The sequence below is a fragment of the Mus musculus genome, chromosome 11, assembly GCF_000001635.26.
Source record: "Mus musculus strain C57BL/6J chromosome 11, GRCm38.p6 C57BL/6J".
Lineage (NCBI taxonomy): Eukaryota > Metazoa > Chordata > Mammalia > Rodentia > Muridae > Mus > Mus musculus.
The window spans coordinates 106,836,241-106,849,388 of record NC_000077.6 but is presented as its reverse complement, the minus strand read 5'-3'; the positions used below and the strand labels follow the sequence as shown (position 1 = coordinate 106,849,388).

General features: G+C 40.1%; 1 protein-coding gene across 4 annotated transcripts in view; it reads left to right on the top strand.

The window, feature by feature from the left end:
* The window catches only part of Smurf2 (SMAD specific E3 ubiquitin protein ligase 2), a 100,687-nt gene that overhangs the window by 71,359 nt on the left and 16,180 nt on the right, over positions 1 to 13,148 (top strand). For all 4 annotated transcript variants that reach the window (XR_001780039.2, NM_025481.3, NM_001362894.1 and 1 more), the window contains 3 exons: positions 3,248 to 3,406; positions 7,594 to 7,789; positions 10,098 to 10,201. Coding sequence is in view for 3 of the 4 variants with exons in the window: in NM_025481.3 (NP_079757.2) it covers positions 3,248 to 3,406; positions 7,594 to 7,789; positions 10,098 to 10,201 (459 nt within the window). In the remaining variant the exon portion in view is untranslated. The remainder of the gene's footprint in view (positions 1 to 3,247; positions 3,407 to 7,593; positions 7,790 to 10,097; positions 10,202 to 13,148) is intronic.

The following is a 13,148-nucleotide window of genomic DNA, read 5'->3' as shown; positions in this document are numbered from 1 at the left end:
CCTGTCTCGAAAAACCAAAACCGAAAAGAAAAGAAAAGAAAAGAAAAGAAAAAGAGCAGTGGGGGTGGGGTGGGGGGAAGCAGTAGAAGCTGCACACCATCGCACACAGTGCAGTGCTAGCGCTTAACAGGCTGAGAAAGGGAAGGAGAGGAAGGAAGGATGGTGCATATGTCACTGCCATTTACCACCTTAGCTGCTGTTTGTTCTGAGATGTGGTCCTTGGTTTTCCTTATGATAGTCATGATCTCCTCTACTAAAGTGATTCCTCCTCAGCCTCCGGAGTGCCCACACTGTCCAGTGAGCTATTAGAATTTTGAGTACCTTTATGTTGCAAATAATGAAGTTTTCAGACATTAGCTGTTTTGAGTTATTTTCTAGTTTCTAGTCCTGTTCCTTTTAAATAAATTTTCCTTGATAACTCATCTTTGCCATATATACTAAGTACCAAGTAGTCTAGCCTGAAGCTAGAATTTTAATTGGAATTGACTCTGTGGTGTACAAGCACATTTATGTAATGAGGAGGTTTTATATATGATATACCAGTCATATCCAAAAAACAAGGCAAACCATTTGTGGGGAAGCAGGGAGAGCAAAGGATCTTCCAAAGCTCATATCCAGACCTCTTCTGTGTAGTTGAATCAAAAACAGATGGGACTGACTGGACTGGGGTTGCTTTGATACTCTGTCGCATAGCAGTACAAGTTTTATGTGGAGTAATGACATCTATATTTGAATAAGTCTTTAAATTAACAATGCCCTGTATTAGTTTTCTTTGTCTATATGCCTCAATTATCTTTAAAAGTTGTATTTTGTCTTTTGTTTTGGAGCATCATTTAGCAAATGTGTCTCTTTTATGGGAGGTTATATTTATTCCTTTTTATTTGTTCAAATCAGGCATTAAAAAGCCTAAATAAGTCTGCTGAGTCTCTTTAAAGACACCAGTAAAGAAGTACAGTGGGCTTCTTTAAAGAGCTTGTCTGTGGTGGATCTCTGAGTTCAAGGGCAGCCTGGTCTACAGAGTGAGTTCCAGGACAGCCAGGGCTATACAGAGAAACCCTGTCTCAAAAAGGAAAGAAAAAGAAAAAACGGAAAGAAAAGAAAAGAAAAAAAAAGAAAAGCCACCTGTTCCTTTTAAATAATTTTTCCTTGATAACTCATCTTTGCAATTGTATGCCTCTTTTATGTTTCTTTAAATCTGCAGTGGTAGAGTTCAAACGCAGGGCTTGTATATGCAAAGCATGCACTTTATTGTTTAGCTTTTATCTCCTGTTGTTCTTACATCATTTTTATACCACATAGTTTGTTTTTAAATTTTTATTCATTTTGTGTATATGAATTTTTTCCCTGCATGTATATCTGTGTACCACATGGCATTTCTAGTGCCCAGGAGAGGGCATTGAACCCCCAGGACTGATATTACAGATGGTTGTGAGCACCTACCATGTAGTGCTGGGCATCAAACGCAGGTTCATTGGGGGAGCCAGTGTCCTAAACCACTGTGCCATCTCTCCAGCCCTTGTTACACATCTTATACATCACACCCTGTATTCTCTTTATGGTCTTTTTAGTTAGAGCTCTAATTCAGTGGCTTACTGTTTATACTCGCTGTCACAATGTGGTCACTTCTCAAGTCTTCATTGACCTTAGGTTGTGTGAGGTTCTTACTTGAGTTTGGTGTGTTGTGTTGTGTTGTGTTGTTTGATTTTGAGGTAGGTTCATTATGTAGCTCTGGCTGATATAGAACACACAGAAATTCACCTGCTTCTGCTGGGTTTAAAGGTGTGTGTGTGTACATGCATGTGTGTGTGTGTGTATGTGTGTGTACATGCATGTGTGTGTGTGTGTGTGTGTGTGTCTGTGTGTACATGCATATGTGTGTGTGTGTTTTGTTTTTTAGATGACACAATCTTGGTCTGTAGCCCAGGCTGGGCTTGAGCTTGCACTCTACCTATGTCCTCAGCCTCTGAGTGCTGGGATTATGTTATATGCCACCATGCCTCATGTGTTACTTGATCCTTATTAGTTGGCATTCTCTGGTCCTATGATGGGAATTTGGAAAGTTTTTCTAGAATTGCTTCACCTTTTTGAGCTCTCGGCTTGAGAAGTTCCAGGACTTTTTCCCCAATCTTGGTGCTGATCTCCCTCTTCCCAGCTGCCACTCAAGTCCCACTTGAGCGCACCCCATCGGGGAGTCCGTTCTCTGTTGAACAGAACCAAGTCAGTTCTTCGTTGTTATTGTGAACTGAAGGTTCTCAGAACTTTGCTTTGCCTCTTCTGTAGTGGTTCTCAAGCTTTAGTTGTTCTGCAGCAAAGGAGTGGCCAGGATCATTTTAAGCAGAAATCAGAATCATTATTTGAAGAAATCTCTAAGAGCTGGTAATGCCTCAGTGGACACTGTTCATCTTCGCCTGCAGCCTCCAGTAACTTGGACACTCTGGGATGGTCTCCTTCTGTAGAAGTTTTGCTCTAGCAGGACAGGATGAAAATCTACACTGCTGTTGCTGGTTCATAAACAGCCGGAAGGGAGCAGTACACATAGAACAAGGTTAGGGAGGGCCAAGATCTTCTATGCTTCTAGGCACCCCAACCCCACCAGCCACCTCAGAGCATTCAGCTGCGTTCTGTGTGGTCCTATATATCCTTATGGTGTGTGATACAGTGGTCCTTGTCTGCTAAAAGTACTTGATCTTTTCTTTGTTGCTACAATAAACCTTAAAACATTCTTCTTAAGTATCCTTACCAGGTTTTTCTTCATGAAATTTATAGACTTCAAAACTTTAAAACAACATATTTTGTTAAAAAAGAAATGTTATGATTATTTCCAGGATCAGGATTTTAGTAATGTTTCCAGTTTTGCTTGTTGAAGAACAGTACAATCACTCATTGCATGCACATTTGTTTACACCCAACTTTATGATATAATAAAGAAAGAAAATATTGAATAGAAATTTTTTATATGGTTGACGCTTGTAAAACAATACTTTCTGTCAAACAAATATTGAAGTGTAGTTTATGTTGGCAAGTAGTATGATTGCCAGACTGTGTGATAAGTTTTGATCCATTTAGGAATTGGGTGTTGAATGTGCAAGTTTGTGAAACCGTTGGGAATTAAAGATTCCAGCTGAGCATCTCAAGTTTCTGAAACAATACATTCTCTCAGACTTCATGGAATTGCTCTGTGTCACATACGCTGCTTGGCTCAGCAAGCCCAGTAATGAGGTATTTCTGTTGTATATTTGTTTTGCAGGGATCTTAGCAACATCAATTGTGAAGAGCTCGGTCCTTTGCCTCCTGGATGGGAGATCCGCAATACCGCAACAGGAAGAGTTTATTTCGTTGACCATAACAACAGAACAACACAATTTACAGATCCCCGGCTCTCTGCTAACTTGCATTTAGTTTTAAAGTAAGTTTTGAAGCAGTACATGTGAAAATATTGTTCTAAACAAGAGGATATATATGTGCTTTTTATAATGTGAAAGAATATGCAATCTCTTAAATTTACAATATTGATTTATATTTATGATGAGTTCTCAAGGGGATAGTCCAGGTTGGCTTTGAATTACTGGTGTGGCCTGACAGTTCTTCCTGCCACTGCTTCTTCAGTGTTTGGATTGTAGACATGAGCTACCATGCCTAGCTATAATTTACTTTTACTGATCAGAGTATATGAAAGAAAATGGGATATTTTATTCTGACGTAGTGCATATCTTACTTTCACTGTGCTCAAACAGGAACCAGTACTGAAATGTTAGAAGAAGTATGCATGAGAAGTGCTCAGGCAAGAAGGCTGTTTACAGAGGCTGTAGCTTGACCAGAAGCTGAGACTGAGCAGGCTACTTCTGTGTTGCCATCCTATTTCATACAGCTGATAACAGTGACTGACAGAAATCTCAGTAGCACTTTCTGTGTGTAAAGTGTTGTTCTTGCATGTATTAAGTTTCTTCCTGGTAAATATTTCTCCAGATGAGGGAACAAGCAGAGGTTGACTCTCTATAATTTTCCCAACTTGAAGTGCTCCTAGATTCAGACCTATCAGTGCTTTGGTTTCTGATCATGTCTGTACTGCATGGTTTTTGTACCACATTTGCATCTTTTACTTTGATTTCTCTCTAGTTGCCCATTTTCTCCCAACCTCATTACTTACTGGCATTGTCTTCTGAGGAAACAAGGGAGGAAAGGGAGCGTCATCATCAGGAAAGCAGCAGTGTGTCTTTGTCACCAGTTTTGGGAAAGATACTTGGGTAGTGGTAGAACAACAGACCGTGGCTTCTTTGAATCCTGAGAACAAAGTTGTATCCACAGAGTAACTCAATTTAGAATCTCTAAATAAATACTACCTGCTCTGCTTTCTTCATTCATTAATGTGTGCAATAAATATTGTGCTAAATGTTAGAATAGAATAAAACTAATAGAGGTCAGGGATGATTTTGGGAAATATTCTTGCTTCATTAATTTTTTTAGGGGTAGATTCAATAGGATAAATTAAATGAGAACTGGCTACTACTTGTTTAGAATAATACAAAAGAACCCATTTAATATGTGTCTTTGTTGCTGCTTTGAAAAAAATTGGGGGTGGGGAGGTTGTCTCTTTCCACCACCCTCCCCCAACAGGCTCTTCTTGATCTGGCCATTCTAGAACTCACCACGTAGACCAGGCTGACTTTGAACTCAGAGGTCCACCATTCTCTGTCTCCCTAGTCCTGGGATCAAAGGCGTGCGCCACTATGTCTAGCACTTTTAATATTTATGATTACCTTGTCAGAGTCATTATGTTAATAGACCTTGTTTGTTTGTTTGTTTGTTTTTCGAGACAGGGTTTCTCTGTGTAGCCCCTGTGAACATGATGGTATAGCTGTGCCCTAAATAAATAAATGAATGTATTAAAATATTTTTATTTTTCGTGGGTAGTAAGTTCAGATCAATCTTTTACTAACTCTATGAGCACTGGTAAACCCTTGTTAGTACTGACTTTATTTACCCATCTGTTCACCCTCCCTGGCCTTGATTTCCTTATGGGATACCCCAGTAAAGTCATGGGCCTAACACTTGGTTCGTCTTCTTTTTTTTTTTTTTTTGGTTTTTTGGTTTTTCGAGACAGGGTTTTTCTGTGTAGCCCTGGCTGTCCTGGAACTCACTCTGTAGACCAGGCTGGCCTCGAACTCAGAAATCCACCTGTCTCTGCCTCCCGAGTGCTGGGATTAAAGGCGTGCGCCACCACCACCTGGCTGATGGTATTTTAATTTGCATTTTGTCGTGATATTTATTTGGAGGTAGGTTTAGCTTTGTTGCATAAGCCTGTTGCAACTGGTCTTATCCAGGTTGCCTTTGTTGTTTTCCTGCCTGGGCTTCTCAAGTGCTGGATCCTTTTTTCTCTTTTTTAAAGATTTATTTATTTGTATTTATATGAGTACACTGTAGCTGTCTTCAGACATACCAGAAGAATACATTGGACCTCATTACAGATGGTTGTGAGCCACCATGAGTTGCTGGGAATTGAACTCAAGACCTCTGGAAGAGCAGCCAGTGCTCTTAACCACTGAGCCATCTCTCCAGCCCAAGTGCTGGATTCTTTGATTTTCTTTTCCTCCTATTGTGGTGAGCTTCTTGTGTGTGTTATTTTGAGTCAGGGTATCACTGAGTTCCCAGTCTGGTCCTGAACTCTCTCTGTGGCCTTAGCAGCCCCTGATTCTGTGCTTTAGGTGCCTACACCACCAGACCTGGCTTGACTCATTGCTACCTTATTTGATAGCACTAATAGACAGGGTCTTTGAGAGCCCCCTGTGGCCTTAAACTTACTAAGTAGCAGAAGATGACCTGGCTTCTAATATGGGGTACCATGCCTGGCTTATAATGTGGTTTTTATTCCTTTGTATAATTTTTTAAGCCTATCCAGTTGGGGGAGTTGGGGGGAAGAAGGGTGGGTAAGTGTCTCTGTGGCAACAATGTTCTTGGAGTAAATACTTTGGCTGTTATCCAAATAATAAAATCTTGAAGTTAGTTTAACTATTAGTCTGACTTTTAGGGAGCTGTTATGTATGAATTATAACCTTAACAAACATTTTGTAGATTGCTTTGATTCTAAAGGGTTTCTTCGTTTTTTACTTTTTGTTTTGTTTTGTTTTTTCCTGTTTCAACATTTTAGGAAGTGAGGGGGAAATGTAGATTGCTATACAAATCATGTAGAGGGCAATTATCTAAGCCAGGAAAAAATAGAGTAGGCAAGTTAAATTTTAGAGTGCAGTCTTGAATTTAAACTAAAAGAGTTGGGGATTACTTTTTTGAGAGAAGCAGTGAGGTAGACTTGTGTGTAGTGTGCACATTGAGAGCAGCCTGCAGTTGTATTGTGGCTACCGGAATCTCCCTCAGTTCTCTCCTTCAGAGTTTTTCCTGAGATACTGTGGTTACTCTCTGTAAAGGGATGTTTTTGATGTTATGCAGTTAAATTGTTCCTGTATTTGATACCTCACCATATAATCTGTAAGTGTCAAGATACAACATTATTAAACTATTGCAAAATATTGTCACTAGGACTCAGTAAATCTCGTAGCCAAGGATACATATCCTTTGCCCAAACCCCAATTTTGAAAAGGAATCTTGTATGGCTGGAAAGATGGCTCAGCGGTTAAGAGCACTGGTTATTCTTTCAGAGGTTCTGAGTTCAATTCTCAAACCATCTGTAATGAGATCTGCCCTTTTCTGGTGTGTCTGAAGACAGCTACTTATACACATAAAATGAATACATCTTTAAAAAAAAAGAAAAAAAGATCTTGCTTGAAAGGCATACTTTATACATTCAGTCCTCTCTTCACCAGTGAGAAAAACGGAGCCTCAGGCAGTTTCCCTGCTTTCCCAGAGGTACATAAAGGTGCTGCAGCTGGGCTTTGAGCTCAGCCTGACTGGAGGATCTTTCCCCCTTCCTCTTCCTGTTCTCACCCTTTAACACTATGCCTGATATTTTTAATGCCATGACAGAAACTCTACCTTATAATTAAAGAAAACTTTTAAAAGTAACTATGAACAAAGATTACAACTTGAATCTTTTCTGTTTGTCAGGCTTACCTAGTTCAAGAGAATAATTTGCTTAGTAAGGACTCTGGACATTGTCCGAGGCCTTGCAGGCTGCAGATTGGCATCCCAACTGTTGTCTGACCAGTGTTGACATCATCCCTTATATAACCGCACCTTACGTACCCTGGCATAGCTGAGGAGGCAGGCTGCTTCACTGTTTTTTATTTTTGTGGTTTAGACAGAATCAGGTGTGGGGGGGAAGGTCTCCACTGCACTGCCAGTTTAGGCTTCTATTTGGTTCTTCCAGAAAAACACTCTAGATGATGGGATTTATTGCACCTGCCTGAGCTTTAAATTAGGTGATGGTATGCTGTAGAGGAAATGGTATCTGAGCAGTTCTTCTTAGCATCTGCATAAGGCTTTGTGAATAGAGCCTCAGTAACCAGTTCTATGGGGCTGCTGATCTGCCTCATAAGGCTTAGACATTGATAGATTTCTCTTATAGGCTAATGCTGACTTAAATGTAGAATTGCAACCTTGTATGTTCTAAAGTACTTTGATAACATTTCTGTTTACTTACAGTCGTCAGAACCAGTTGAAAGACCAACAGCAACAGCAAGTGGTGCCATTGTGTCCCGATGACACTGAGTGTCTGACAGTGCCAAGATACAAGCGAGATTTGGTTCAAAAACTAAAAATCTTGCGGCAAGAACTTTCCCAACAGCAGCCTCAAGCTGGCCACTGCCGTATTGAGGTGTCTAGGGAAGAGATTTTTGAGGTAAATATATAATCCTTAATTCCAATTAGAAGAAAATTAAATTTAGTGATTTGCTCTTTTTTTTTTTTCCCTTTGTTTTGAGACAGTCTCACTGTGTAGCTCTGGCTAGCCTGGACCTGTTTGTATTGACCAGGCTGTTCGCAAACATCTGCCTCTGCCTCCCTCCCTCAAAGACTGAAATTAAAGGCATGTACCATCATGCCTGGACTTTGCTTTACTCTTTTTCTATTAGTTTATTTATGTATATATATTTTTAATCTATGAATATTCTGTATATACAGAAGAGAGCATCAGATCCCGTTACAGATGGTCGTGAGCCACTGTGTGGTTGCTGGGAATTGAACTCAGGCAGTTCAATTCCTTTGGCAGAGTAGCCAGTGCTCTTAACCACTGAGTCATCTCTCCAGGCCCCTTTTACTCTTTCTAAGAATACACTTTTGGAGCTCTTATCTGATTGGAGTAAAGGTATTTTCGTTCTTTTCTTTTTTTCTTTTATTTTTCTTTCCTTCCTTATTTTCTTTTTTTGCTTCTCTCTCTCTCTCCCCCTCCCATGTGTGTGTGTGTGTGTGTGTGTGTGTGTCTGTCTGTCTGTCTGTCTGTCCCCGTTTAGCCATGGCTGTCCTGAGCTCACTCTGTAGACTAGGCTGGCCTCAAACTTCAGAGATCTGCCTCCTGATGAGCTTTTTACAGTGTCATTTGTAAAAAGAACTTCTTCCCACTTGGAAAACACTAAATAATAATAGGTGATGCTTGTGCACTGGAAGGATCCAGAGGTCCAGGGTTCCCAGTCTTGGGAGGCAAAGGAGTCTTCATTAGAGGCTGTTAGTGCACTCGGGCCAGGATCATAGTCATGGCCAAGGCTGCAATCTTGGAGCTCATGGAGAGAAGTAAGGCTTGAAATGATAAGTAGATCCTGTTACCATGGTGGGCTTTGTGGTCAAGAATTGGGTGCTAGAGAAACAGCTCAGCTGTCAAAAGTACTTGTTCTTCCAGAGGACTTGAATTCAGTTACAGCATCCATGTCAGATGGTTCACAACCACCTATAAATCAAGATTCAAGGATGCAGTGGCCTCAGTGGACACCAACACATGCAATTGAGTAAAAATAAAAATAAATCTTTAATAAGGAGTTGGGGGCAGGGGGAGCTGGAGAGATAGTTAAGAGCCCTGACTGCTCTTCCAGAGGTCCTGTGTTTAATCCCAGCAGCCACATGGCTCACAGCTCTCTGTAATGGGATCTGATGCCCTCTTCTGGTGTGTCTGAAGACAGCTACAGTGTACTCGTATACATAAAATAAATAATTCTTTAAAAAAAAAAAATCAGGTCCCTAGGCAGAGATTCTTTTTCTTGTCTATCAGCCTCCAAAAATAAATTCTTGGGGTGGTCTTCATGATTAAGGTTGTAAAGATTAATAAGGCAGTCTTACATTGGCTAGTGGATGGGTTCAAGGCATTTGTTGGCCATTGGAGACTACAGTGGTCACATTGATGTTAGTGCTAGGTACACCAGTAAGATAGCCACCAGCATTCAAGCCCCCCCTATCATCTTATATAAACTCTCCATTGCCTTGGTACACAGAGGCTACCAAGGGAGCGAGATAATCAAATCCCATACTGTCCCAAGCAAGGTAACAGACCATAGGCACTGGTATCATCTGAGCACCTGAGTCCAAGAAGCTGTTGTTGATGGTCAGTATTGACTGTGGCCACCCAGGGCTGCCTTTGATGACATCTTCAAGATATACAGCTACCCCAGACCTTGAGAAACAGATGTGCTCACCAAGTCTTTCTATCAGAAACTACCTGATTATCTTATTGATATTAGGGTCTCTGTACAGAAGAGCCAGGATCCAGCTGTTGACTGCCATAAAGGAATTTTTATACAAGAAAAAGAAAGTGAGATAAGCCCATTTAAAGAAGATAAAGGCATGTGATACCACACTTAACTATACAATCGTAGCACTCTGGAGTTAGAGACAGGTGGATCTCCACAGTATCAAGGCCAGCCTAGTCTACATAGCAATTTCCAGGCCATCCAGAGGCCAACATTTATCTACGTAGGTTGTTCAAAGCCAGTCTGGGCTTTGTTAGAGTCTATCTTTACCCTGTCCCCAATATAAAGTTGTCTATGTGGTTAATATATTACGTTCTTCTATATAAGTAATATAATATACTTATGTTCTCTTAGAACTGATTCTTTTAGTTTTTACTGGTGCCTCTGACTCAAATTAGTTTTGTGAATTGGAGGAGAAGAAAAGTTAGAGGCTAAAGCACCTAATGATGATAGTATATCAAAATTATTTTTCAGGAATCATATAGACAGGTCATGAAAATGAGGCCAAAAGATCTATGGAAGCGATTAATGATAAAATTTCGTGGAGAAGAAGGTCTTGACTATGGAGGAGTTGCCAGGTAAACACATGGATATCTATTTATTCATTCAATCAATCATCATTTGTTTACTTATTTATAGTTAGTCTGTGTGAGTATTTTTGCCTGCATGTCTGAATGTGTTCCATGTGCATGCAGTGCCCAAAGAGGCCAGAAAAGGACATTGGATTCTGTGGAACTTGAGTTAAAGACTGTTGTGAACCACTCTGGGGTGCTGGGAGCACAGCTCAGGTTCTCCACAGGGGCAGACAGTCCTCTCCTGACTTTTCTAGGAGGTACATTTCACAGCAGACTTCTGGTCCTCTGGCTCTTACAGTCTTCTGACACCTCTTCTGAAATCTGCCTTGAACCTTAGGTGAAGAAGTTGTATTGTAGATATATCTATCCATTGGGGTGGGCTCCCCATGATCCATTTATGTCGGCATTATAACCAGTTGTGGTTTTCTGTAATTGTCTCCATTTGCTGTAAAGAAAAGTTTCTTTGAAGAAGGATGAGAGTTACACAAATCTGTGGGTAAAAAGGTAAATTTTAGAATGAAATTAGGAATTATGCTGATCTAACACAATGGTGGTAATAGGCTCTCTTGTAAGATTCCTGACTTCATTTGCCTCTGGTAGTTGGCTAGGTTTTTAGTACCACACAGGATTTTCCTTGTGTTGAGTAGTCCTAGTGTCTAGTCAGGCAGCTGTGAGTTATCACTAAAACAGGCATGCCACTACTGCACCTTTATGCATCTCTGGCCATGCTGGTCATTGTTAAAGTTCATGGTGTCACAGGTGGAAATTGTGGCTATTGATTGCTTTCCTTCCTTGATCCCTTGCATAGTACTTTATGGGACTATGAAGCAAGACTGTAGGACAGTCGATTTTGGGTTAGATTCAGCTCAGATCCTCTGAATTATTGTATAATTTAGATATTTCCAAAAATATCTTTTATATGTAGATTTTAGAACTTTAATTCCCATGGGTTTATTTACTCAGAAATAGAATTAGAATGTTAGGAAAACATTTATCTGCTAGTGACAGCTGTTGTACAGATGAGATGTGGATGAGTGAGCTGTGCTGTATGACCTTTAGTCTGTAGTAGTTCTGAAACAGTCAGTCTGCCTCTAGTCTAAGAAAATGAGAACAAAAATTCAGCCTTCTTTAAAAAAAAAAAAAAGGCATAGACGCACATAGCACACAAGCAAAGCACAAGCAAAGCATAGCGCAGTCATCAGGTTTGTAATGTGTGTAGTGGAGGCTATGTATGTGGAGATGCACATTCTGGCTTTGCTCTTTAGTTTGTTTTTACTATCACATAATAGAAATTTGATTTCACCTTTGTCACATCATAGAATTGTAAAACATTTTCTTTTAATTTGTTTTTAACAGTATTAAGTCCTAGACTAGTTATTTCATTGTCATCAAAATGACAAGTGATCTTTTATTGCAAAATATGAAGAATTTGATAAGTTGGCAGTAATGCTATTTATTTTAAAAGCATTGATGTAGGCCGGGCATGAAGGCACACGCCTTTACTCCCAGCACTTTGGAGGCAGAGGCAAGCGAATCTCTGAGTTCGAGGCCAGCCTGGTCTACAAAGTGAGTTCCAGGAGAGCCAGGGCTGTTATACAGAGAAACCCTGACTCAAAAAAGCCAAACCAAACCACCCAACAAACAAAAGAAACAAGAAACATTAGAAAAAAGTGTTAGGTTTACAATAGGCTTTAGTGGCATCCTAATACTGCTTGAGACGCCAAGGTAGGAGAATTACAAGTTCAAGACTTGCCTGGACTACAGAGTAAATCAAGGCCAGCTTAGGCAAATAAGACCTATCTCAAAGAAACAGAAGAAGTAAGAGGACTGGGAGTAAGTATGTGCACTTGTCTAGCATGTGCAGAGCTTTATGTTCTATCTCCAGTACAAGGAAAAGGAAGAGAAGTCATATGAGGCCTGCCCAAAGAATACCAGTGTCCACTTACACTGTAAGCTTTGGGGTCTCGGTGTCCTTCGTGGTTTGCTTTAGACTTTAATATAGTAAATGATGATGGGATAGACATTGACACTTCTCTACTAAAACAAAGCCACAGAGCACTCCACTGCTCGAAAAGGAAGAATAATTTCATGCTGTGTTATGTGTCTTTTTTTGGGGGGGGGGGGCGCTTCGAGACAGGGTTTCTCTGTGTAGCCCTAGCTGACCTGGAACTCACTGTGTAGACCAGGCTGGCCTCGAACTTAGAAATCTACCTGTCTCTGCCTCCCAAATGCTGGGATTAAAGGTGTGTGCCACCATAGCCAGCTATGTGTCCTTTTTTGAGAAAGGATCTCTGTATATACCCTGACCTCCCTAGAATTTGATAGGTAGACCAGGCTGGCCTGGAACTCACAGGGTTCTGCCTGCCTATTGTATTATGTATTATTATGAATCTAGTATGAATTTATCCTGATAGAAATAGACATTTGATGATTTATTATGGGTTATAAATCTTATATACATTTAAAGTGATCAAACTAAAGGGCTACAGCATCTCATAAGCAGCTGAACTTCTAAGTAGTACCTTTATACTCACTGATGCAAAAGTATAATAAAGTTGTTCCAAATTATGAACAATAACTGTCTAATAATAAGTATAATTACTCTTTAAACATTCATTTTCTTTTGTGATTTTTATAGAACCACGGTTAATACTGTATTTTCTTATAGCTTAAAAGAACTGTGGAAACTGGGCATAATGCAGCTCACCTTTCATCAGCATTTGAGAGACAGAAGCAGGTGGATCTCTTGAGTTTGAGTCCAGCCTACATAAAGTCCAGCAGGTTAAAGTGCTCGCCATTCAGAGTTCAGTCTCCAAACCCACATAAGGGAAAGGAGAAAACCAACTCCATAGAGTTGTCCTCCAACTTCCACGTGTATTCTGTGACACATATTTACACACATCATGCATACCCATAATAATAATAAAATTTAAAATTTAAAAAATCATCT